The sequence below is a fragment of the Pristis pectinata genome, chromosome 5 (genome assembly GCF_009764475.1).
Source record: "Pristis pectinata isolate sPriPec2 chromosome 5, sPriPec2.1.pri, whole genome shotgun sequence".
Lineage (NCBI taxonomy): Eukaryota > Metazoa > Chordata > Chondrichthyes > Rhinopristiformes > Pristidae > Pristis > Pristis pectinata.
This window is the reverse complement of record NC_067409.1, coordinates 83,027,050-83,054,341: the sequence shown is the minus strand read 5'-3', so window position 1 is coordinate 83,054,341 and position 27,292 is coordinate 83,027,050. Positions and strand designations below refer to the sequence as shown.

At 42.0% G+C, this 27,292-nt stretch overlaps 1 protein-coding gene across 1 annotated transcript in view; it reads left to right on the top strand.

Moving 5' to 3' along the window:
* LOC127570593 (engulfment and cell motility protein 1-like) overlaps positions 1 to 27,292 on the top strand; it is a 188,106-nt gene that overhangs the window by 21,335 nt on the left and 139,479 nt on the right. Inside the window, 5 exon segments of the mRNA XM_052016288.1 lie at positions 12,332 to 12,486; positions 16,003 to 16,043; positions 17,406 to 17,478; positions 21,391 to 21,441; positions 23,008 to 23,177. Coding sequence (XP_051872248.1) covers positions 12,409 to 12,486; positions 16,003 to 16,043; positions 17,406 to 17,478; positions 21,391 to 21,441; positions 23,008 to 23,177 — 413 coding nt within the window. The 5' untranslated portion in view covers positions 12,332 to 12,408.

The window sequence follows — 27,292 nt, the reverse complement described above, 5'->3', positions numbered from 1 at the left end:
GTAAAAGTCTGGTGTCTATACTTGCAGTAAAGTTTTTTTTGTGTGAATTTAAAATTGTAGGCCATAACTGACAACAAATGGACACTGTGTCATCCATTTGCAATTTATCATTAATGCAATAGAGTGGAGGTAATGTTTAATCTAGTGGCACCAATACCTCACGTGGGAGAGCTTGGTGCTCGTGTGAGGTTGAAATGGAAAAATATTCCATTGTTCAGCAGCAATAACCCCGTTGCAATGAGAAAATGCTGATGAGAAGGAAAAATACATTTAACAAAAAGTAAAAATGTGAGTGCCTTGGGTAATTTATCTATCAAACTAAATGAACCTGTCAGATCACTCTGTGTTTGCTGCTCAGTAGAATGAATAATAGAGAAAGCAATTTCATCTTGTAATAAACCCGCATTTTATTGCTGATTTCTGTGTCGGTGGATTTCTCATTTCTATAAGCGGTTGTGCTTTGGATATCCTATTTTCCAACAGTATTGGCTGCATAATCTACACCACAGTTTTTCAGAATGCTGGAAACTGAAGGTGAGTATAAATGTGAGGACAGTTTCAAGCTTGACCACCTTGTATCACCTCGGTGCTCTGCAGAGAGGACATGCAAGTTGGCCTTGTTGCTGTAAAGGACTGCAGCACAAGATATGATTCAAGCCCATTGTGGATGTGCTTTGTATGTTCATTCCTCACTGTCAAAGCTTCACCTTTCTGCCAAATAAAGTAACATGAAAATCAGCTCCAAACAACTTAACTGAACAAAAAAGTTCTGGAAAGTGTGAGAGCTTGTTTATTACCTCTGTGGAGGATTATGCACTTTAGGGAATATTATTGCTTTTTTTTTCAGAATTGTGCATTAAAATAGAAAATGCTGAAAATATTCAGCAGGTTAGGCAGGATCAGTGAAGAGAGAAACAGAACTAACCTTTTCGGTCAATTACCTTTTATCAGAACTGGGAAAACAAGTGTGTTTTAGTTTGCCAGAAAGAAGATTGGGTAGAGGGGACCAAGGGAATCTCTGTTATCAAAGTTGCTGACAAGGGCAATGTTGTTGTTTGGGAAAACTGACCTCCACTTCACAGAGGTTAAATGCCTGCTGCCCTCATGTCTTCCTCTGAATCATGACATCACCACTGAACATAGTCTCCCAAACAATCACTGACCTAATTTCATTGGGAGATTTTTCCTCTACAGCATCCAGCCTCATAGTCCCCAAAACTTGCATGCTTGCCTCTACCTCCTCCCCATGCATGACTGTCTTGATAGACTCCTTGTTTACGTCTGTACTTGTCCAGAAGAATTTATTTCTCCTTACCTTGATATTTTCTATCTGCCTTGTCCATTCTCTTCTTGCTTACATCCATGACAACTGAGCTGTTTCCAAAGAACTCATCTTCGCCATGTGTGTCAGACCTTTTACATCTCTATCCCACACCAAGATGGCCTGAAGACTCATTGCTTCTTCCTTGAATAGAGACCCAACTAGTTCCCCCCTCCACCATCATATTCCTACACACCTAGACAGACCTGGTCCTTGCATTTAATGGCTTCCTGTTTAACTTGCTCACTTTCTTCAACTCAAAGGTGAAGCTGTGGGTATTTGCATGGGTCAATGCTATGCCCCTTGTTTCGCTCCTCCTCGGGGCTCCATCTGTCCATCATTTTCTAGGACTCTGAGACTGCATTGATGCTGCTACTTGCACTCGTAGAGAACCCAACCTTTGCTGGCAGTTTGACCCTACTTTCACTTTCACATGATCCATATTTGACTTTACTAGCTCCAGCTAAGGGGATAGATTAGCAACCAATACCCATTACAATCCCACAGATACCTTAACCTCACCTCCTCCCACCCTACTTCCCATAAAGACTCCATTCTATTACTTTCTTTGACTCTGCCACACCTGTTCTGACAACAACACTTTCCACACAAAGCTTCTGAGATATCTTCCTTTTTCCTTGGCTTTGGCTTCCCCTTATCATCATTGACAGGATCCTCAACCGTGTCTGCTCCATTTGCCACACTTCTACTCCCATCCAGAACTCCCCTTATTCTCGAACAAGGCTCCTCCTTGTCTTCCACCCAACCAGCCACCTCATTCAATTGGTCATCATCTAATTTCTAGCACCTTCAATGAGATGCCACCACAAGCACATTGCACACCCCTCCCCCGTCTCTTTCCCCCCTCGGTATTTCGCAGGAACTGTTCTCTCCACAACTTCCTGGTTCAGTTCGAACTTCACATCTAGCTCCTGCAATAACCATTCCCTTTCTCATGACAACCTCTCATGCAATACCTGCTCCTTTAACTCTTCCCTCCATCCAGTCACCCACAGGCACCTTCCGAGTGAAGCAGCAATTCACTTGTGCTTCCAGTTTTTGAACACTGAATGAATAAGACGATGAGGTTGCTTGTACGTTGGAGAAGCTGGAGGCAGACTGGCTTACCTCAATGGAGAATGTTTAGTCTACAGGGGTGACTGTGAGTTACAATTATCTGTCTCTTTTATTCTTCATCCCACTCCCAGTCTGATCTCTCTGTCTTTGGTGTCTTGCACTGACCCAACAAAGCCTGAGAAAAAGCACCTCATCTTCTTTCCGGGCAGTCTTCATGTCTCAATATTGAATTCAATGATTACTGATACCAGCCTTTCCAGTTTGTGTCAGAGTTGTCCAGTTCTGATGAAATGCCATCATTCCGTAATGTTAATTCCATTTTCCTCTCTCCACAGATGCTGCCTGACCTGAAAGGTTCTTCCAGCATTTTCTTTTTTTATCTTGTACTTCTAGGATCTGCAATTTTAATTTTGGAGAATATGCATTGTTTTTTGAGTGAGGTACTTTATGTGCAAGAGAAAATGTGCAGCTGCTTGTGATGTGGAAAGTTAAGTTGCACTTCCTGAATTTTTCTTAAAGTTTGAATGTTGCTCCTTGTTCTGCAGAGTTCACAGGTTTCAGGCTTGAATAGCTGTAGATGTAAAGTTACATGTCAGTGCCTTTTGATCAGAAAATGGACAGAGATCATCTAGTGTCCTGCATCTGTCCGCTATCAAATGAGCCCTGCGTTAAAGTGCAGGTAGTTATGATTCCTCTTGCAGCCTACATTATTGAGCTTTGCATTTGATTGAAGTATTATTAATGACCAGTGGCTGTGGACAGTATGTTGTGAGTGATGCTGTCACATTGAGGACAGTTTTTTTTTGTTCCAAGCACTAATCACCCTTTAAGTAGATAGTTTTAAATTCAAATGGAAAAATTATGTGGCAGAGAGGAGTTTGGGGATATTTCAGTCAGTATATCAAATGCTGCAAAATGAGCTAAATCAGTAATACTTAAAGAAGTAGGAAAGGCCAGAAAGACTAGAGGATCTAATTTAACTGTGAATTCAAATTAGGAGCTATTTATGTAAAGGGTGATCAATGTATGAAACAATGTACAGTTAATGTAAAGATGGTGAATGTTTGCAGTGTTTTATCAGTTAGCGCCGATGAGTTAGACCACTGCAGGGCAGCCTCAGCAGATAATGTGTGTTATTTTTGTGCTTTTTATCCATACCACATCTCATCAAGGATATGTTGGGCTTTGAGGCGCATTTAGGGCTTAGGTGGTTACATTATTACAGTTTGCCTTGGGTGCTTTCAGATTGATATAGGAGACTAGAACATGTTTAAATTGAGGTCTTAGGGATATTAAAAAGATTTAAATTGCATAGATTTGGAGAAGCTGTTTCCTCTGGGAGAAAATAGAGAACAAATAGATGTAATCTTGAAATTAGAAAGTGACCATTCACAAATGAAAGCAGGGAGGACATTTCCCATATATATTTGCAGTGATAATGTTGAATTCTTTGCATCAAGGGTTTTATACTAGGATAGGGGTAATTTTCAAAACTGAATTGGTAGATTTAGTTTGTCAAGATTATCTTTCCTGTCTCAGATAAAGCAGGAAGATAAGTGGAATGATAGTACCTGATCAGCTATAATCCATAGGTCAGGTTTAAAGGGCTGTATGGCTAATATATTGACAAATAAAATCAGGAATGAATTTCAGTATAACCTTAAAGCCCTATAGACTTTGTTTTGTGCAGTGGATGAATTTTCAAATTTTATATGGATTAATTTAACCAATATTATTGTTCTCTGTAGGAGCCTTCGTCCACCAGTACAATTAGTATAAATAGAAGTTGGCTAGAGGTTTGATGAGAAGGTCTCTTGTGGATTTCAATTTTGTGAATGTAGCAGAAACCTGTCAGGATAACTGTTAGTCACGGATTTATGTTTCCTGACCACATGAATCAAATAAGTCCCAGTATCATCATGGTAATCAACTCAATCATTAGCTAACTAACTAACTAATAAAATTGATAACATTAAAATTATGTTAATGTGCATAAGTTAATTAGATAAGTACACACCTCCGGTTCTGGCCTCTTGCATATCCCCATTTAATGCATCATTCTGAAGCTTGTTTTAATGTTATGGCATAATTACTCTCACACTTTCCAATTCATTCTCTGAAGCTGGTGAAATAATTTGTTCTTAAACATCTGAACATTCAAATTATGCTGATGGAAGGATACAGAATGGGATCTCACCACCCTTGTTTAACTGTTGCTGTTCTGCTGCTCTAATGGATTGCACTCTGTCCTTCCCTCAGCAGAAATTATTAGGAACTGGAATCCCATTGGGATATTTGGAGGAATAATCCATGTACTTTAATCCTTGATTACATTCTATATAGATGGAAATTTGGGAAATTTTAAATATAATACAAAGAAAGACAGCCCAGTCTTTAGGAGCATTCTGACATTCACTCGAAGAGGCAATAGTGTTTGTCACAACAATGTTGACTTTGTTTGTCCACTGATTACAAATATGGGATGCTGGTTGGATTCTGATGAGACTACTGCCTCTGAAGCCTTTCTGCCAGCTGCTAAACCCCAGTTTTAGGTTTTACCATGATCCTTTTGTTAATCTGTAAAATGTACACAAAGTAGTGCAACACAAAAATCCACCCTTGTGGTGCAGATCTTGAATTTAACATCTTGCACACAGCTGTCCGCTTGCTTAAGAAAGAACATGTTGTTATCATCAACGAGAACAGAATTGCATTCCAATTAAATCAGCAACACAACACAGATGTTTTCAGAGAGCAGAAACCAAATCCTTGTTTATGCTTTAACCCATGATCTTGTACTGTCAGAGGGAGGGGTTGGGAATTAACAATGCTCTATGTATCTATCCTTGCCTGAAGTGGTTTTTACATCCTCCCTGTGTACTTTACAGCAATATTTTTACTTTATGCATTTTCTGAAAACTTAAGTTTTTCTAAAACTCCATTGGTCAAGTTCAAACTCACACCAAGTTCCAATTATCCATCAAACCTCCCTGTCCCTGTAACCTCCTCCAGCTCTATAACCCTCAGTCTCTGCATGCTTCCATTTCTGGCCATTAGTGTACTCTTAACTTTTATTTCTGTGCCATTGGTGGCCACGTCTTCCATTAGTTTGGCTTTGATCTCTGGAATTTCCTGTCCAGAAACACATTTGTTACTCAGGGACGGCCTGTATACCAACGGAGTCCATCTCGCTGTACTAGCGGACCGTTCAGTCGTCTTGTAACAGCAAGGTAGAAGCTGTCCTTGAGCTTGGTGGTACGTCCTTTCAGGTGTTTTTTATCTTCTGCTCGATCGGAGGGGAGATAAGAGAGAACGTCCGGGGTGGATGGGGTCTTTGATTATGCTGGCTGCTTTACCAAGGCAGCGAGAAGTATAGACAGAGTCCATGGAAGGGAGGCTGGTTTCTGTGATGTGTTGAGCTGTGTCCACAACTCTCTGAAGTTTCTTGCGGTCTCAGGCAGAGCAGTTGCCATACCAAGCCGTGATGCATCCAGATAAGACTATTCTGCAAAGTTCTGACTACTTCTAATTGTGCGATACTACAAAGTATCACTTTATCATTTTCTTGGTAAAGATACTCTTTTAATTCCATCAGTTACTATCTAATGACTTTTATTTGTTAACTCTTTTGCACATTTCAGCCTCTTTGCACTGGTTGTGAGTATAGTGCAATGACGAATTCTGACAATTACTGTTTTAGAATTATGACTTGTTAATTGTGTATGTCAGTGATATCCAACCTTTTGGATGAAAACCAACCCTAGTTGTTCACACTTGGTAAAATACATGTCCTTTCCTTCCCCCACCTACCTTGCCCACCCTGCAAGTGCCTGATGATGTCGCAGGCCATTACTTTTAAGGAGTTGGGAATTCCTGGGGACAGCTGGTATGCTGAGTACATATTTTTGTTTAGTGAACTTTCCAGCTAAATTATCTGAATATTATTACAGTGCTCACATCCCAGAGAGCATTGTGCATGGCAGGTGTGCTCCCCCTTTGTGACTGAGATAAAAACAAAGAGTAAAAGAAGAAAGATTTAAAAAAAACTCAGGAAAGCTGAGTTGTTTTTGAGCTCATGCCTCGATTCTAATGTAAGATTACATCCAAATTGGAATGCTATTTAGAAGGAAAAAATGGTGCATTGTCAGGATGTTATGATGGTGAATGTATTTTTGGTCCAACTAGATATCAGAGGGATGAAATGGTTTGCTTTTTACTTAATCATTGTGTCTTATTCTGTTTTTAGTGATGTGTGAGTGTACAGGATCAATTATGCACTCTATGGGAGCTGATCTAATTCTCGGATGTTTCAACTGCTGCTGCTTGTTTGTGGTTATCCATTGCCACCCTTTCATAAAGGATCTGTTATTGCCACAGATGTCACATTGCACACTTATTGACCTCAGTGGCTGAATTGGAGAAACAACAAGCGCGAGTTCTACAGCAATCACAGCCAGAATGTGCTGAGCTCATAGTAATGGTTCAGAAATTGTTTTATTCAAAGAATTTGCTGTGTCCCCTGGTACCTTGAAATCAGAGACTTGCTTTTGCACTGGTCTCGTTGTTTCCTGCAAATGATTAGCAGCAAATGCTTTAATGGAGTTAAGTGTGCAATTTGTAGTGTTTTTTGATTATGTCAGGGATGAGAATGTGCACTGATGACATCTGAATAATTTCTTCCTCCCGGCTGATTTTTAATGTTTCTTACCCCCACCACCCTCATCGCAAGCTGTCCTGTATTTCTTGAAGAGGGAGTTGGGGGCCGGGGGGAGGGTTTTTTTCTTGTCTAAATTTGTGCATTCTCTGGTCCTAGAGTGAAAAATAAACTGCTGGAGCCCTGATGCAGGGTTTGGGCCCTGCACAGATTCTGCCTGACCCACTGAGTTGCTCCAGTTTGTTTGTTTTGCTCCAGATTCTAGCATCTTCAGTCTCTTGTATCTCCATTTTCTGATCCTAATTGGTTAGCTGTAATGGTAAGAAGCAGAGGCTGTCCATCCTGTTTTCTATGTGTTAGATATCCAAGTGCATGGCCTCCACTGGGGAAATCACTGCGTGGTAATCAGGAATGCTACTGTTCTATTTCAGCCTCACAACCCCTTCCCAAAGCACCACTCGGAGTCCAGTTGTAATGCCAGCATTTACAGTATGGGGCAGATGCATTACCTCCAAGCATTACCTCCATCTGGAGAGTTGGATGTTGGTGCTGCAAGTGACGGGTCATGGGGTACTTATGTCCATTGTGAAAATTGTGAGCAATGCTCTCATGCACCAGATTTAGGGATATCACAGGAAATGGGGAAATGTGAATGGGACTCCACTTCTATACAGAAAGTGAAATAGGAAGAGACAAAGAAAAAACTGAAAGGAAACAGACTGGATGAAAAATAATGCTGCAGGACTGAGAATCCACAGACTTAACTATTTTCCTGGCCTACCTAGGTTGTGATTTTGCAGGATCATTAATCACATCACCATTGTGGTGCTAGTGCTGTGCAATAATATCCCTAACTTCATATATATGGTGCAAATCCAGCGATTTCTTGGTACCAGTGGGAGATTGCCAATGGGCTCCAATTTTTGCTCATAGCAGAGGAGCAGAAATTGTCAGGTAATTTCTGACATCTCACAGCTCGCAATGTACTCCTTCCTTGCAGCAAATTGCTGAATTTGCTCTGTGCAAAGGTTAGTTGATGTCATTGATGCACAATTACGCTTCCAGTAATCTGTGGGTGAAGATTTATTGTCTTATTTAGCAGGTTTTGTTCCCCCCTCTGTACTTCTGGAGTAATTTATCTCTCCTTTACTGTGATCCGGTATGTCCGTGTAAGTGCGTGAGGGTTCAGTGTCTTTCATCCAATCTAATGGCCTGTGAGAAGGGAAAGAAATAATACAGAAGGAACAGAGTCTGGGGCAGTTATTGGGCATGTGGCAACTGAATTAGCGTTAAACTTTGAATTATGACTGTCTACTCTTTTGTTCAGAGGTTAGGGGCATCCAAAGTTCCCTTCAGAAGCTGGTGGTCTGTCAAAAAATGTTATTTGTACATCTCTGGTTTGCTTGACCACTTCATGAGTTGATGAAGGTACCTTGCGGTATTCTAGGTTGGAATGCATTGGGATGACTGGTTTTCTTCTCTTAGGGACATTAATGAATAGTTTTACAGTGCAGAACTATTTCAGTGTGATTTGCCATTGGTGGGTTTTGAGCTATTGGCCTCTGATTTGCTGTTTCAGAGCTGTATGACTGTACAATGATAACCATTTACCAGACACTTTTTTTGATGCTGATTAAGCTTCCAGTCACATTTGGACCTCTGAATAGTCTTATTTTACTTGAGGTAAAATATTCTGTTGTTCCAAATAATCTCCTTCTGTCAGGAAATAATTTTGTCCAACTTGCTCTTCCATTCTCCTAGTGATGAGATGAAAGAAGATAAATTCAGCACTTGTACAACTTCTTTCATGTTCCCAGGGCATCCCAAAATGCTTTACATTTCAAAAGGTACTCCTTTCATAGTGATCGATAATGTTACATTGGTAAATACTGAGTCACCTGGTTAATTATTTGCCACTGGTGGAAACAATCTTTCACTATTTACCATCTCAATTCTTGCATAATTTTGAAGATTTGTGTTATGGTTAACTTTTTCTTCTCTGCTCCAGCCAATGTTTTCATAACTATAGCCTCTAATTGTTGGTGGAAATCCAGTGGAAATGGAGTGCCCAGAACCAGTGAGGCATAGAAAAGCCTTGAATAAATTTAGTTACTTTTCACTTAATGCTCCTCCTCGTGAACTTGATTTCCTGTGGGTAGCACCACCGGTTCTTGGAAATAAATGGTCTGAATTAAATTATTGAAATTGACGCTATCTCATTTCTGCCTGTATGGTGCTGTGTCATAGGTGTGACAATAATACTCTTTTATATTCACACATGTATTCACTTTTGGATTCTGGGATCACTTTGGCCTCACCCAATGAAAAATCTTCCTTCTGTCCTATATGTCACTCCCCCAGTCATTTTGCAACTAAAAATTAATTGTTAACTTGCTTTCCCAGTTCAAATGAGGAGCCGTCACCGTTTAATATTATCTGTTTCTCTTTCCACCAATGCTGCTTGACCTGCTGAGTGTTCCCAGCCTTTTCTGGTTTTAATCCATTCCACTACTCCTGATGCAAATATCTGGCTTTACCAACTAAATGTTAAATTATAGTTGTTGATCTGTCTCTGCTTTAGCCACAAAAAAAAATTCTGTAAGGAAAGTTAGAAAAACTGGGACTGTACTGCTTGAGCTGAGAAGGTTAGTTTTCAATATAGGTTTTGTAAGAGAGTGATTGTCCCCGGCAGTTGGCCCAGGAAATGTCAGGGATTCAAAAGTTTTGGTGGAGAGTCTGAGGCTATTGGGATCTACGACACACTGCTTGATAAGGTGGTGGATTTCATAAATAATTTTTGAAAGGGTCGCGGTTCAGCAAGATGCAAGGTTATGGTCAGGGTGTGGGACTAGCTATGGCTACTCTTTCCAAAAGTCGGCACTAATATGATGTTCCTCTCTTGTGCTGTGAGTTTCAGTGATTCTAATAGTCATAGAATTGTACATCGTGGAAATGGGCCATTCAGCCCAACTCGTCCATGCCGACCTGTGGGCACCCTTCCATATTCCATCTCCCAGCACTTTGTACATAGCCTTCTCTGCCTAAGCGATTCAAGTGTTCATCTTGTGTATTATAGGGGCAACTCCAGGGATGTGTGGAGTTTGGTTTGGGGAGAAAGCTCCATGATTGGCTGGGAGTGATTAAAATATGAAAGAGATGATGGTGCAAGGTAAAATGATAATGGAAAAAGTAGAGAAACAAAAGATGGTTGCAAAGGAAATGCAGGTGGTCAGTGGTAGAGCATGGAGGAGCTGATAAAGTGAAGAAGGTTCTTGTGGCCCTGGAGTGAAGTATGGAAGGGTAGTTGGACCAGTCTATTGATAATCAAGGGTTCCCTTAGTCTGCATCAGCTCACAGCCCCTGCGCATCACTGCCTGGGTGTGGCAAGAAGTTTGACATGTGGAGTTGTTTGGATGGTGATCTGGACTATACTGTAATAATTGAGTGGGTGGTGTTGCAACATTCTAAAAGTTTCAGAATGAAGAGGCTCGTGACTTAATGTCTGGTCTTGTAAGTAGATTTTTGACTGGTTAAATCACATCGACATTAAAAAAAATACAACACTGGTTTATCAGTAAGAATCAATCAAAGCCTTTTTTCGCATTTATATTATGCAAGTATTCGTACACATACTTTTAATATGTAACAATTAAAAGATCAAATGCCCTAAACCTTTGATGTTTGCAACTAATGGAAATCTCAAAGTTGTTAGAATAACATCTATTCAGTAATCATTTCGGAAATACATGGCGGAAATGTCCAGTTAACCTCATGTTACCTAAGAAACTGAATATCTGAATTTGTCACTAATAGCATTGGTATAGTTCAGGTGAACTTCAGTCGTCTCTTCCCCCATACCCCGTGTTCCTCCACATTTGCTCACTCATAGCAATTTACTTGTTAAGTATATTTCATCTTCACATAATTCCCAATGGTATAGATGGAGACCATTTGGCCCATCTGTACTGGCCATCAAAGCAATCCCATCGATCCCCTGCTTATTTCCCTGTAACCTGTTCTCTCTTGTATGCACATCAACTCTTCCCAATTCTCCTACCATCCATACTAGGAGTAATTCACAATTTTGAATATCTCTGTTACTAGTTTCCAGTTTTCAGTTCTGCTTTTTGAATTGCTTGTTCACCAGTTTCTAATTCTGGTGCTCGTGTGCCAATTGGCTGCCTCAGTGGGATTTAGCAGCTAAGTGGTTATATGTGTTAAACTAGTCTAGAACCGATTCTTCAAATATGAAATCTTGTTCATTTGCAACTGTTGCAAATAACATAGTAGAAGTCTCAAGGTGCTTCAAGAAATGTAATCGGACAAAAGTATTAGTTAAAGAGGTGGGCTTTATAAAGACTTGAAGGAGAGAGAGGTGGGAGTACCAGAGATTTATACTTGTCACATGCTGTGAAAAACATTGGATATTAAAGATACTAATATTAATGAATTTTCATTGTTGTCAAACAATCTATTGAAATGCAAACCATGGTCCTTTGCAAGAAGTGCCAATGGCCAGCACTACTTGGTGCTCCATTGGGCATTGTTGAACTTTACTGCAGTCAGTAACGCAGCAGACCAACGTCACTGTCCTGTGCTGGGCAATTCTGAATAGAGCTTGGAACATTTAGTTGTTTAAGTGGCAGTAAGTCCTGGACATAATGCCAGATGTGGAACACTTCATTTGACAGCGTGCTCTGCTGTCGGGTTCCCCATGGAATCTAGCAGCAGACCTCAGTCCTGCTGAGATTTCGCGCCAAACGCTCTGGGGAACCACCTCTTGAATACTGCTTCAGGTTAAGCCTGGTGCAGGATATGTGACCTCGCTAATTCCAATGGAGTTTGTAGAGCTGAGGCAATGTGGAAGGTAAGTTGCATAGTAATTATCTCAGATAAACCTATTTTAAATATGCTTTGATTTCTTTTTAAGAATTACTTATGTCAGGTTTAAGTCTCAATGTCAGTGACATTCTAAAAACTATTAAAACTCGCGCAGGTGTTATTGTTACAGTCAATAAATCTTGGTATGGAGCTTTGGCAGCTGTTAAAGCTTTTGGAGGGTTTTGGATATGGGGCTCCCTTATTCTCTGGAGTCCCTGCTGCTGCTCGGTCAATGATCTTGGAGACCAAGATGTTACACGCACATGGGATTAGCCCTCCATATTATTACCTGGTAATTATGGTTACGGGGTACTGTGGATGCAGCTCAGGTTCAATGAATTTGTCTAGGCAAAGGTTTCATCTCTTTCCAACACTGTTCGCTTTTGTGTCTGTTTCAGGATTGGGTGAGACTCGGGTCACTTGCACACCGAGACAACTTCTTCTGTTTTCTTCAGTGAGTGTATAAGTTATTAAGATGCCACCACCATCGGACATTGTGAAGGTGGCCATCGAATGGCCGGGAGCCTTCCCCAAGTTGATGGAAATTGATCAGGTAAGAGCTTCTGTACAACAAAAATGGATGGCTCTTCGTAAAGAAGAGGACTTGTATTTATTTAGTCTTTCATAACCTCTGGATGTCTCAAGACCTTTCATGACCAATAAAATGTTTATGAAGTGAAATTGTATTGTAATTAGGTGACAGTGAAGTTTTGACAATTTATTTGTTATGTTTGTAATGGAATAAATATTGGCTAGAACTTCATGAGAACTGCTCTGGCTCCTCGGAATAGTCCCATGGAATATTTAGCACCTCCCTGAGAAGGCACTGTAGATCTTGATTTAATCTCTCATCTGAAAGGTAGGACCTCCGACAGTGCAGTACTCTCTCTTCACTCCGCTGAGATCTCAGTCTAAGGTTTGTACTCAAAGTTGGGGTTGTGCACTACCAAAACTGTTAATATCAAAGAAATGGTGGCACTTTGCAGGTTACCAGAGAACTCTCAATGTACACAACTCCCTGGTTTCATTCTGTTGCATGGATCTTAACTTTAAATGGAAACCCTTAATATTTATGTTTTTGTTAGAAAATAACAAGAGTAGAGTGGTGATGTTAGATGACCTGGATTGAATAACACATTATTTATGGAGTAAGGGAATTGGACCCCCTTTCTCTGGCCAGGTAGAGGCTGGCTGCTCCTCATCTCCTATGATGAAGAATTGCTAGTTGCAAGTCGCAGCTAATGGACTTAGAATTCATCTTTCTGTATTGCTGGGGCATATTAAGAATACTGGTAATTAGGGCAATGTTATACAGCTGCTTTTCAAAACAGTTTTGTGGTACCTGGATACCTTAGAATCTCGTGCATTAGGTTTAGTGATTGACAATGTTGCCATACTTTATGCTTGCAGTTTGATCAAGAAGCAGTTTAGCATTCTAATTACAGCCGACAGCTAGAGGTTACAATAGGTGCCAATGGTATGACTCATAGACTCATTTAAAAGTAATGTTCCAGCTCTAAAGACTTGTAGTACAAGGTCCTCAGAGAATACTAAATTGTGAGGTTCTTCATTAATACTGTTCATTGATGAGTTGCATAATAAATTGAAAAGTGGTTGAGTACGTCTAGGTGAACTGTGATGGAACTCCACTTTTCCCTTGGGATTATCATTTGATCTTGTCAGCATTTTGTAGAGGAGGAAAGGACAAAAGATCAAGTCTTGTTGATTAATCCTTTTGTAGGATGGCTGGGGTTATTGTTCCCATTGGGTTTGAAGATTTGAGCAACCACTGCATTCATCATTTTGACTAGGTTAGCTTGAAGATCCTAAAGAAAGGCATTTCATTTTTAAATGTATGGTGTGGAGCTGTAGTCACTTATCAGCTAAGGACATAAGAGCCAGTTCTGTTAAACCTAGAAAATTGTGTGGGTATTCGTATTATCTCGTGACAGAGAAAGTAGCCATTTGGCTCACCGAGTCTATGCTGGTTCTCAGAGTAATCCCATTTCCTCCATGTTTTCCCTTCTCAATCTGAGATTCCCACTTATTCCCCTCTGATTCTCCTACCACCCACACTCACTAGGGAGCGATTTATCTCGTCTACCAGCCAACATATCTTGGGACCCTGATTGTGCCTGAAGGATCTAATGGGAAAGAGCCCCTCTCACCACCAGCAAACAAGGGCTTGGTGTTTCTCTGTAAGTTTTGACAAATAGACTTTCTGCCAAATGACTTTGACAGTCTTCTCGAGGAACCTTCAAACAGGATCCATCATCTCCCTTTCCCACAGGGCCTTAAGGACATTCTATGCGGATCACTGCCTGATTGACGTGAGGAAACCAGAGCAACCTGGGGAAACCCATTTGATTACAGGGGGAACCTACAAACTCCATCCACACAGAACCAGAGCTTAGGGTTAAACCTGGTTGTTGGAGCTATGAGGCAGCCACCCTATTATCACTACCAGAATTATCATGAAAAATTACACATTTTACTACAGTGGAACTTTGGATTGTTAGATTTCTTAAACCCTACATAATTCATTAATTTGATTATTTTTGATTGGTGCATATCTGCCATCTTCAGTGTCAGGCCAGCAAGAGCAGAGAATATTGTGCCTTTTTATTGCTGCCAACCTTGGGTTAAGCCTCATTTAATACAAACATTTGACATTGAACAGCAGATGAATGAAATGTAGACCAATTATGTAACTTCCTGTCTAACCCCACAATCACACAACTCCTCAGATGAAAAAATCTGGGGCCCTGGGGGTACATCCTAGGGGTAAAACCGATTCCCTAGGACGTTCCCTTCCGACCCCTTCAGGCAATTGGAACCTGTTCAGCTGGTCATGTGATTGACCTGTCATGTGGCCAGTTGGACACTTGTACTCATTGTCCTCTTTGAGGATGTATCTTGTAAAAATCTGCTGACTTTGTGTTATAATAGAAGCAACTTGGCTGCCAAGATGATGTGGAGGGAAATGCAAATTAAGCTAGCTGAAGTTGTTGTGACTGGCTGGCAGTGGTTTAAAGCATCAAGTGAATTTCACACATCTTTTACACATTTAAAAAAAACTTGCACAGATATCACAGGGAATAAAAATGACATTGGCTTCAACATCACTACATTGCATTTCCAAGTTATTTGTGCTGATTTCCCTCCTCTGCCAGACACGGCCCATGGGAAAAGCCTTGGGGATATGTCTGGAAGCTCCACTGGGATCCCAGCACCTCTCTGGAAGATTGTAACCTTGATTCTACCATTCTGTTTGTGCTTCTGTGTGAGGATTATTTGCTAGCATGTGTTACTGTTTGGATATGTGGATTAGGTTGTGGCCTGAAATCAAGTACTGTCAATACTTGGCCCCGATGAGTCTTATGAGGTGGCTTACATATATATATTGACTTAAAGGACACAAGATTTGGTGCCAATATTAATGTGGAGCAAGAAACTAATTTTGCGCTCAAGACAACCTGTTGGAGTGTCCTGATGCACGGTCTCGACCTGAAATGTGACCATCTCTTTGCCTCCACAGATGCTGCTTGACCCCCTGAGTTTTCACTCCAGATTCCAGCATCTTGTGTCTCTAATTTCATGCTGACTTAGATTCAGCCTATTCCAAAACTTTGCTGGGCCAAATTAGGAGCCAAAATCTAGGACAGATGGAAGGAGTTTATTATGTGTCTGTGACTAGAGTGCCAGGGAGCTTCCCGAGTACTCTTGTTTGCTGCCCACATCTGTGGCTTTGTCAATGGAACAGTGCAAACGAGCAATTGATGGCATCCTTCAGTGGATGAGTGGCACTACCTGATGTGTTTGTTCTCCCCCATCCCTCAGTGCCAGGCTGGCTGACCAAAATGGGGAGAGTTTGTGATGTATGCCCAGAATTAACTGCTGCTCAAGTTGGTTAAAGAGCCTCAAGAGTCTTTGCCATTAAATGTCAAGTTGCCAAAAATAATTTGTCAAAGGCAAGGTTAGAATGCACAGTAATTACTTTGGCCACTACTTTGGGAACATGCCTTTAAATTAAAAACCTAATTTTTTTCCCCCTTATTTTTTTTTGTAGAAAAAGCCCCTGGCATCAATCATACGGGAAGTTTGTGATGGGTAAGTGCTTCCACAATTTGAGCATCCATATCTATGAATCCTAGTACATTCCTTGCGAAAAGAAAACGGCTTGGCTGTGACAAGAGAGGCAGTCTGCTGCCGCTGGAGAGGTCATTTGATGAGTTTTTAAGTGGAGGGAGGGTGATAAGTCAAGGATTTGGGTTCTATTGGAGACTGTTTTGAGATGGAAAAACCTTTGAACTATGTAAGAGACAGTCATCAACTTCTGTTCAGTAAGATGTATTAACTGAGAAATCAGAGAAATAGGGACAATTTAGTTATTGATGGAAAAAAATCTACTTGCACTTTATTGATAGAGGTCCAGGTAGAGTTAGATAAGTATGCAACTCTACATGATAATATGTTCAAACTATAGCAATGGACTTTTCAAAGGCAGGTGCAAATCTTGGTGTAATTTACTGCCCAAGAATCTCTAAAGACCATGTCAAGCCAGCATTTTACTAGATTCCTGTGATGCCATTCTTTAATATTTCAACGTTGCAGTTAATATGGTATGTAGGTATGTTTTCTGGGCTAATATTAGCCACTTGTCCATGGAGAGTGCATAATTAGATTGAAGATTAAATTATCTCAGCAAGATGAGGTGGAAGAAATCTTTGAACTTCCACAATGCCTTTCACAGTCCTCGGGACATTTCAGTGCCTTTTGAGGTGTTATCATTTTGTAAGGTACCAATTTGCAAACACAAACCTCTCTCAAAAACCAATGTGATAATGACCAGGTAAGCTGTACTGTGCTGAAATCCATAGCCTCAGGTGGTCCTGGATTCTAATGCCATTCTCTGCTGAGGTTGGTGATCTTCTCTAGAAGGCTAGTTGGGTTGCTGCAGCTAGCCTTGGTGTTTCTGCTCCAGGGAGGTAGTGGGAAGTGAGGGATTCATTTCCAGTCCCTGATCCCAATCTTGATGATCATGGGACTGCTTACAGAAGACAACTGATGCTGCAATTAGGCTCCCGGCTTTTTCCTTTGAATAGAAGGCTACATACCAAATGCTGGTAAATGGGATTAATGTAGATGGATACAATGGTGGCATGGAAATGGTGGGCTGAAAAACCTGATTCTGTGCTGTATGACTATGATGCCTTCACTGGGGTCATTATATGCTGCTATGGCAAAAGATCATTTGGCCATTGTACATGCTGGAGCACACGATGACGAGTGTGAAATGTTCATGTCTTCTAGCAGGGCAACAAATGGTGAAAGGAGCTAGAGGAGAGGAGTCAATAAATGTCAGGCCAATACATACAGAATGAGAAAAAGCTATGTGATTGTAACATTCATTTGATTTTCTGCTGCTGTAACAGTTTGGGAAATTAACTGTTTTTTTCTTTTTACATTAAGCTGGTCTCTACCAAGTCCTGAAAACTATGCTCTGCAGTATGCGGACAGCACAAACTTCTACATCACTGAAAAGGCAAGATTACACACTTCATGCTCCCACTGTCTGTGCGGATTGCAATCAAAAGATTTTGAATAACCATTAGAATTGAAAGAATAGACGGACAGGGTTGAAATGAGGTTGTATGTCATTTCCGGTACTGTTATTTTGTGCAACAAAGCGACAAGTGCAGAGGGTGTCGGGGCTCAACGAGCAGCACACATAAGGGAGGGAGATGGAGGGGATGAAGACAGATGGAAAGACGTGTTGTATATACATGTGTTTGTAAGGGCACAATACAGATTTTGAGAATGCTGTTGATATAGTACAAATAGGGCCATGCAACATGGGTTGAGTGGATGCAGAGTTTGAGGTTTCCTATAGCATTTGTAATGTGCTTACTATGTAAGATCAGTGCCTGAGCACACCTAGCAACAGCATTGCAGAGATCTGGATATGACTTCACACTGTTTGTGGGAACAATGAAGGAGTGAGAGCAGGAATATTAAATGTACTGTTCAGTGTTGACAGACACAGTAACAATGACAGAGTGTCACTATCTGGCTCTGTCTACAAGAACACAATGTTCTATAGCTGCCTTGATGACTTGCAGCGACTATTGCACATTTTGCTCCTCAATTTCACTGACATGTCCTTGCTGCTCCCAAAGATACTTTGGTGTTACAGATGGGCTGGGACTTGTTCCTATCCCTCTATTTCCTGTATAGTAAATATTAATGTAGCACCTTGATATAGCGAATTATTCCAAAGGGCTTCACAGGAGGGTTATCAAACAGAATTTGACACTGAGCCAGAAAAGAGATATGGGAAATTTGTCAAATCCTGTCTTTTGCAGAGTGTCCCAAAGGAGTGAAGAGGGAGTGGTTTAGGGAGAAAGTTCCAGGATATGGGTGCCAAAGACATGGCAGCCAATGGTGGGCCCTGTGGAATGAGATAGGCAAAGGGAACACAGTTAGAGGTCTTTGAGCTACTGGAGGATATGGGATTTGAAAACATGCAAGAGAATTTTAATATCAAGACACTGATGGATCAGGTGACGATGTAGATAAGGATGCACTGAGTTGATGGGTGATCTAGTTGGTCTTCTTCATGCATCATTAATTATAAGCTGGACAGGCAATGAAACCATGGTAATCTTTTACCTCAAGTCTATAGTCTACATTTCTCACTTCATTCAGTCTCCAAAAAATTATCAAACTCTGCTTGAATACATGCAAAGACCAAACATCCTCTGGGATAGAGGGATTTGGATGCTCCATCATTGTATACATTATCCTCCCGAGTAATAATATTTCTAGTTCTCTCATGTTAGGTGTGAATGGCCAACCCCTTGTCCTGCAACACAGTCTCCATGTTGCACAGCATTTCAGATAACAGGTGCAAGGAGCAACTAAGTTTACATTTCCCAGCACTTCCAACAATCTTCCAGTCAGGCCAGCTTCTTCTGGCTGCACTCACTCTTTCTCCTCTGATCTTCTGGCTGTGCACGCCTCTTCCCCTCTGCCCCGTCCTCGTTCTCTACTATTACCCTTGACAGCTCTCCTTGTGGTGCCTATGCTTCTGTTCCTGTGCTGTGCAACAACCTGGGCCATTTCATTCCATCAGGGGTTTGTCTAATAATGCACTGAGAAACTGATTAGGGTTGGCTTTGGTTATCTGTTGAAAAGCCTCTGGGTGTTTGTTCGCAGTGAGGTTTAGGCTGATAGAATGCTGCCCTCAAGTGGTGAAATGGATACTTCAGGAGATGAAGATAAAAATTTCTGGTAGTGAAGAAGACTGGAGAAATAATTATTTGGATAAAAAGTTATATTGTAGAATAATGAAGAATATAAAATTTAAGACCAAACTCATTCTGTTTGGTATTCTAAGTAGATTCTTCTATTGACGTTTCATTCTTTAGCCTTCAGTAACACTGAGTTACTTAAAATTATAAATTAGAAAAGGAAATAGGAGCAGGTAGAGGAGTAGGAGTAGGCCACTCGGTCCCTCAAGCTTGCCTTGCTGTTCAGTACGATCTTGGCTGATCTGCCCTAGTTCTCTCTCTTCTGTACTGGTTCACATAGCCCTCAATTCCCTGATCTTTCAAAAATGTATTTACTTCCTCTTTAAATACCTCCAGTGATCCAACCCCTGCAACCCTTTGGGGTAGAGAATTCCAAAGACCCTTCTCCTTCTTTGAGAAGTTCCTATGCCCCTCAGTTTTAAATGACCACCTCCTAATCTTGTAGAATGGTAAATGCTAGTGTTGTACCTCACGCCATGCCTGAGCGCATACTGTTCTTCTGTTCTATTCTGCTTGTATTTTGTTTAGTTTTTCTAAGCCATTGCATCTCAACCAGTCTGTGTGTAGCAATTGCATTTTCAGTCCACTGTGGATGAACCATTTTTTCCCTGGCTCCCTAATGGATTTATTAGCAATTATCTTTGAGTTATGTCTGCTATTTTATGAGCATTTTCAGATAAATAATTACTCCTCTGACCTTGCTCATGAAGTTCATAACTAACTTGTCTGCACATTCACATTTTACCTTTTCACCAATGACAGCAACTTTCATTATGTATTATTTTTATATGTTTTCTTACGACATAGCAGGGGGTAATTTGGCCCATTGAACCTATGCCAGATCTCGGAACAATCCCATTTTCTCACTTATTTCCCACTAACCTGTTCTCTCTCATGCCAACTAATTCTCCTACAGAGACCTTTAACAGACAAATGGACACTGAGCAAAGATATAGGAGGGGATGACCAAAGTTTGTAAAGGATACCTGCCATAACACGCTGCATGAGACATTTTATTAATTTGTACAGTTTGACGTCATTGATGCACAAATTGATGTATTTTTTTTGATTCTTTAGAGCTTAATGAGCAGTCATTGCAGTACATTAAATCAGAAGAGATACAAATAAATTGCTGCTTCAGGAGAAAAATGTGTTTGGAGCCTGGGCAATGGGAAGGGTGGAGGTGAAGGGCAGGTATTTCATCTCCTGCTGTTGCACGGGAATGTGCTCTGAGAAGGGGAATAGGTATTAATAGAGATAGAAGAGTGAAGTTACAGGCAGAGAAATCCCTTTGGAATGCTGAAAAGGGAGAGGAAGATGTGCCTGGAGGTATCAGAAATTAGGGAGGATAATCCATTAAATAAAGAGGCTGGTGGGGTAGAGCATGAGGATGAGAGGAGTCCCATCTATTTTCTGGGTGGGAGGAGAAGGGATGTGATCAGCACTGCACGAAATGGCACACATGCAGTTGGGAGCCTTGTCAGCTACGTAGGAGTGGAAATCACAGGTGAGGGAAAAATAAAGGAGTCAACATTGAAAGCACTAGTTTGGAAGGTGGCATGATCAGAACAGCTGGGAGAATGAAATGGAGTCTTGGCAGAAAGCAGGGTGTGAGGAAGTATAATTAACATAGCAGGGAACCTGTCGGTTGCAGTGCATGCCGGTTGCAAATGCAGTCCTGAAATGGGGATAAACAGGATAAGGAAGGGAGGATTGGAGATCGAGGAACTTGTTGAGTGATCGTGGCAATAAATCTCTCTTAATTAGGCAATATACAAATGTAGAGATAAGGTGGGGCCCTGTGCACTCTTGCTCCACTGCCTGCCCACCCCCAGCCCAGAGTGAAGAGATGTGGAGAAACTTTTGGATAAAAGTAGTTTCTTATGACCTACACTGCTATGTACCATGTATTAGCAAAATGTTAATGTGTTATGCGTAGAATCATTCCTGGGATTCAATACTGGGATCTCTGGACTTCTTTAGGTTACTGGTCCAATTGAATTGTGATCGAGAAAACATCATACACTGGTAATCACTACCACTGAAGGCAGGGGAAGAAACAATAAATAATAACTGATGAGTGAGGTACTTGACGTAAAATAAACTTCTACGATGTAACTGGTTGGATTTTTATTCTCCTTCAGAACCGTAATGAAATAAAAAATGGTGCAATCCTTCGATTGGCATCGTCACCAGTAAGTAGCTTATGTTGTATTCACATTTCTTTATGATTCCAGTTGTTTATTTTAATGCAATTTTTATATCAAGTGGTATATGCCTTTTTTGTATTGCAATAACTTGGCTGACAACCGTCAAAAAAAAACATTTGCAGCAGCTGAACTGGTGCTGAAGGCTGTTTATTCCTTTTGTTAAAAGTACATGGGTGATTCAGTCCCTAGGTCAAGTCCTACTCCAGAGATTAGAGCATATCATCCAGGTTGACATCGCTGTGCTAGATTGAGGGAATACTGCACCGTAGGAACTGCTGCCTTTACTACCCCCTCAAGAGACTGGACATTGTTACTTAGCAAAAAAGCATTTGTTATCCCCCAACATCCTGTTTAGTATTTATGTCTCGACCATCATTACTAAAATAGAATGAACTTGGTCATTATCACATTGCTATTTGTGTAATTGTGCAGCGCATAAATTGGCTACTAGCTTACACAAGCAGCAATGTGGTAATAACTGTCACAAGAGTGACACTTGCGTAAAAGCACTTCATTGGTGCCTAGCACTATGGTCATGTAGAGGCCACAAAAGGCATTCTGTGAATTCAAGTCATGCTTTATCTGACAGTGAGAAACAAGAACTATATCGAGAGTAGACGGGCAAGAGTTAAAAACTGTGTAACAGACCTTTTAAAAACAAATGATTCATTTTGAATCTCTCACCTTTTGAGGGGAGGGAGAAAATGTTTAAGCATGGGAAGGTCAGTCATTTTCAAGACTTCTCCCTTGAGAATGAATTGGGATCATAATCTTCCACTGAAGCAGCAGCCCTCAGATTATCTTCAAGGGTCAGTCTGCTTACAGAATTTGGCACTCGCTCTATAAAGAAACACAAAAAACTTATAGAAGTGGTAATGTTTTAGAAGTATTTATTGAGGAATGCATTACCAGGACATAGGGAGAGAGCTCCCCACCTTCTGTATAAAAATAATGCCATGAGGTCTTTTATGTTGACCTGAGAGACCAGGCAAAATGTTGGTTTAATGTTACAAAGGAAAGGCAGTACGTGACAGGGCAGCATCCCCTCAGCACTACACTGGCATATCAGCCTGGAGTTTCTGTTCCGGTCTCAGGTGGGCCTAGTGCGCACAATTTTTTTCCCTGAAGATAAGTTTTCTACATGCTGAGCCAAGCTTGCGCTGGATGTTGGGAAGTACTACATGGGCTGTTTTGCATTGTCCCCATATTAATTTTTAAATGCTGTTTTCCTCTGAGATTTCCATTAGTGACCATTCCAGCTGGTGTGGAGAATATTAACTAGGGTTCCTAATACAAGTTACCCATTTGATGAAGGCTGTATGGAACTTGGCTGTAATGTTGAATAATCTGTAGATCCTTTGTGTGGATTAACCCTTCCTCTATGAAAAATGTCTGGTTGATTTATGTATCGGGAGAGTTCTGCTTTCCATGGAACTGTGCTCTATTTTGGATCAATTTATTTGAGAGGGAGCAGAAACTAAGAAGGTTTTTGCCTTGAGTACACTTTCTGCCATGTTTCTTTTTGTTCTTGTCTCCATATTACTTTTCTAGACACAAACTGCACAGGCACTCCATGAAAGAATCCAGTCTTCCAGCATGGATGCCAAGTTGGAAGCACTGAAAGACTTGGCTAGTCATTCCCGTGACATCACCTTTGCCCAGGAGTTCATTAACCTTGACGGCATCTCCCTCCTAACTCAGATGGTGGAAAGTGGATCTGAGTAAGTGTCTGTACATCTCGGCTGTAGCCCTGAGGTCTAGTTAAAGTAAACAGCTGGATGGGAAGAATGAGGTTCAGTGGATAATGAGTGGCACAAAGCATTAACGATTAGGATGCCAACATTGGGGTAGGGACAGAGGAAGGAGTTGTAAACTATGTATTGCAATGTGAATAAAGTAATTAAATCACCTGAAAAATCCATGCACTTGGATTTCAATTTTGCAGTTTTAAAAAACGTTTTTTCCATTAATTCTTGGGATGTGTGTGTCAGTGGCAAGGTGAGCATTCCATAGTGCAGCTATTTAGGCATTTCAGAGGGCAGTTTAGAGTCGGGCATGATGGTGAATCATCATCAAGTCAGACCAGGTTAGGACAGCACCTTTCCTTCCTCCATCCCTGAACTGGTTGAGGTACTAATGACTAACTCATTTTCCAGAACGAATTCAACTTCTTAAACTCCTAGTGGTGCAAACTGAAACATGTACTGTCTGAATTATTGGTCCTGAAGCATAACCACCACCCCTGTTGGGAAGGTCTGATGTTTTCCCAAGAATCAGCAGATTTGCTACAGAGTTTTTTTCCAGTTTTCCTAAAGTCTTCTTGAGCAGCCTGCCACTGGTTGCCCACTGATAACTTCACACTCCCATGCCACCTGTCAGATTCTAATCAAATATGTGAAAAGACATTGAGCTCAATCTTCCTGACTGTAGCCAGCAGTTCCAAAGGGAACTACTGCCATTCAGCCATTCCTACTGAATTCTGGACCTTCTGAATCCAGGAATTAATAAGTGACAGTTGATTTGCCACTGTGCTGCACAGCAGGACTTGACGTGGAGGCCAGAAGTGTAGTCTGGTGTCCTGAATTAAATAGGCAGTCAAGAGGGGATGACTTCAGGGCTGCAGAAAAAGAGAAAGGTGTTGGGACTGATGGGATTGCTCCACAAAGAGCCAGCATGGAGGCAACAGACTGAATGGCAGCCTCTGGTGCCTTGTAAAATCATAGAATTGTTGATTCTGCAAACTTCCAACCCAGTTTGTGGAAGTTAGTTTCAACTAACTTAGATTCTGTATGCAACTCATCCACCAGCTCTCTGGGCTTCAGAGGGGTCTCCAGTCCCTCGCAGTGTCACTATTACAGGTGTGAGGCTGGCAGCTTCCTCTGTGTGGTTCCTTAATGCTGCTGCTTGTTATAAAATAAATTAGAATGGAACTGCTAGCAAGTTCATGGATGGTGAGCCCACAGATTTCAGCATAGGCCACAACCTCTACTGAACAGAACCACACTACACAACAGCAAAAGTCCTTTGTGATTCATGCAATTTTTTTTTGTAGAGTATAATGTGAGTCATTTTGTCCAGAAGTGCCCTCATTTGTGCTGCCAGCTGGTCCCGCTCTTCTGTTTGTGTGCTGTTTATGGAATGCTGCAGGCAGTTTCTCAGCAACAGGGGCATGCCTTTTGACAGTGTCTAAATGCAATATGTAAATCTTTCCTGAAAGGGTGACCCTAATATCCCACTCACCATTCAGCTGCCAAAGTAGGTCAGGGAGTGAACAGTACCAGTTTGTGGGGCAGAGAGTTTTAAGGTGCCCCTTCACTTTTGCACATGCATGTTGGCACCGAGTTAAACAAATGCCAATGGAATCCTTAAATGCTATCAACATTGGGGAGAGAAAATCCTGACTATTGGTAATGAGGTGTACTCAGGGCTGCAAGAGTGCCCATGTCCCTGTCAGCCCAGGCAGTGTGGATCCTCCCAAGCTTCTGTCTGTTTTGTGTGAGATCATGTGACATTTGGAAGAAGTTCACAAAAGTAATCAAGCCTAATCTGTGCACCACCAGGAGGCAGAATGTTGGAGGATCTTGATATTTATTCAGTTCTGTTGCCTATGTCTTTTGAAGGAGTTGTGTTCTTGTTTGTGAGGGAGTAGTGACAGTACACTGAGGGTTTAGACTTTTGAATATGCCCATTTAGTGGTGCATTTCTTTTTTCATTTTACTTCCTAGTTAAGCAGGTGATTGCTTATCGCCTCTTTTTAAATACGATAAACTATTAATATGTTCTGTATTCAATTTTTCTTTAACCTCTCAGCTCAAGCACAGTTTCAGGACAGAGTGGGAGTAAGTATTGAAGGCATGATCAGTAATTATAATGGGAGAGAAGAGAAATAATGGAAGTGGCTATAGAAAGTAATATCTGTACTTGTTGACTTTTGGGGATGGTAGTAACTGTGGGGGAGAGAAGTATAACTATTTGAATTAGATTTGTGGCAGAGATAAATTTTTGCCAGTTCAGAGAAACAAAGCTGGTTTATTTTAAGCTTTGTATGGTCTGGGTGAAGAGGAACTTGCTGCTACTATTCAGGGAGGCCAGTACGCAACACTTCATCACTGTGGGCTTTGCTGTCACAGAGGCTGTTAATTTATTGCCTGCTCTTGGTTCACCTGTTTTTCTGTCTCACTCGGGTAGCAGTGTGCTCATTTCTAGCCCGATGTGCAGCAGTTGTTCTGCTCAAGTTTTCAAGTTAAAGAATTTTATCCAAGCACAGAGGAAATAAGGCTAGATGATCTGATATGACATCTTTGTGATTATATTTTGCTGAGAAAGAGAATCAACAGTTCTAAAGTAGGGTAGAGTAACTTCCTTTTTTTGCCAGATGAAGTCTGGTGTTTGGAGTGGGCAGTATTTCCTGCTGATGGTTTAATGGGCTTGGGGGAATAAGCATAGGCTATTAGCTCATTAGCTAACTAACTTTTACAGCTGGAGAAAGGTTGCAGAAAATTAGAAAACTGAAGTGTACAGAAGGAGACGAGGAGAGTGAGTTAAGTTGTTGAGGTCCTGGAGCCCAAGGGGCTCTCACTATTTAACTTTCATGGTGTGGCGACTCACCGTCTAGTCGGGCGAACCGGCTCGGCAGTCAGGTTGCGCGGCGTCGGAGCGACGAGGCCCAAGATGGCGGCGGGCCTCGTCTTTCCGAGCGACGGGGAGAACCCGCGCGCGGGAAAGTCCTGATGACGTAGGACTTACGTCATTGCCGGTTGTTTTGGGCAGGAACATTCTCCCTTAAAGGGCCCGCGCAAGGCGGGAAAATAAACCGGTTCTGTTTGGCAATCCTCTGAGTAGAGTCTTGTTTTATTCCGCGGTAGCAACCGCTACATTGGTGACCCCGACGGTCCAAACGGCTTTTGGACCCGCGAAATGGACGACAGCGCAGCAGCCAACGCAGTGGCCCTCAAGCTGCCCACCTTTTGGACACTTCAGCCCAGCGTCTGGTTTGACCAGGCCAAAGCGCAATTCCACCTTCGGCAGATCACCTCCGACTCCACGAAGTACTACCATGTGGTTAGCTCTCTGGACCAGGAGACAGCAGCCCAGGTTGGAGACTTCATCCAGTCGCCTCCGGAGGAAGATAAGTACCTGGCTTTCAAAGACCTTTTGATCCGGACCTTCGGCCTCTCCCGTCGTGAGCGCGCCGCCCGCCTGCTTCATCTGGACGGCCTGGGGGACAGATCCCCATCCGCCCTAATGAATGAGATGCTGGCATTGGCCGAGGGACACAAGCCATGCCTGATGTTCGAACAGGCCTTCCTCGAACAGCTCCCCGATGACATCCACTTGTTGTTAGCTGACGCCAACTTCAGCAATCCCCGTGAGGTGGCCGCCCGGGCAGATGTCCTGTGGAGGGCCAAGCGCGAGAGCGGTTTGTCCGTCAGTCAAATCACCAGGCCGCGAGCCCAACGCCCGCCTCGCCCGGCCCCAGCAACCGAGCAGCCACGCCCCAGGAACGCAGACGACGACACGGGTGACCAGCTGTGCTCCTACCATCAGAGGTGGGGTGCGGAGGCCCGTCGATGCCGCCCACCCTGCAAGTTTCAGGGAAACGCCAGGGCCAGCCGCCACTGATGGCTACGGCGGCTGGCCGCCGACAGAGCCTCCTCTTCGTTCAGGACAAGAAATCTGGACGGCGTTTCCTCGTTGATACTGGAGCGGAGGTCAGTATTTTGCCCCCGACAGGCCGCGACACTCGTGACAGGCCACCAGGTCCTCTACTCAATGCCTCCAACGGTACAACGATACGGTCTTTCGGCACCCGTACACTTCAATTACACTTTGGCGG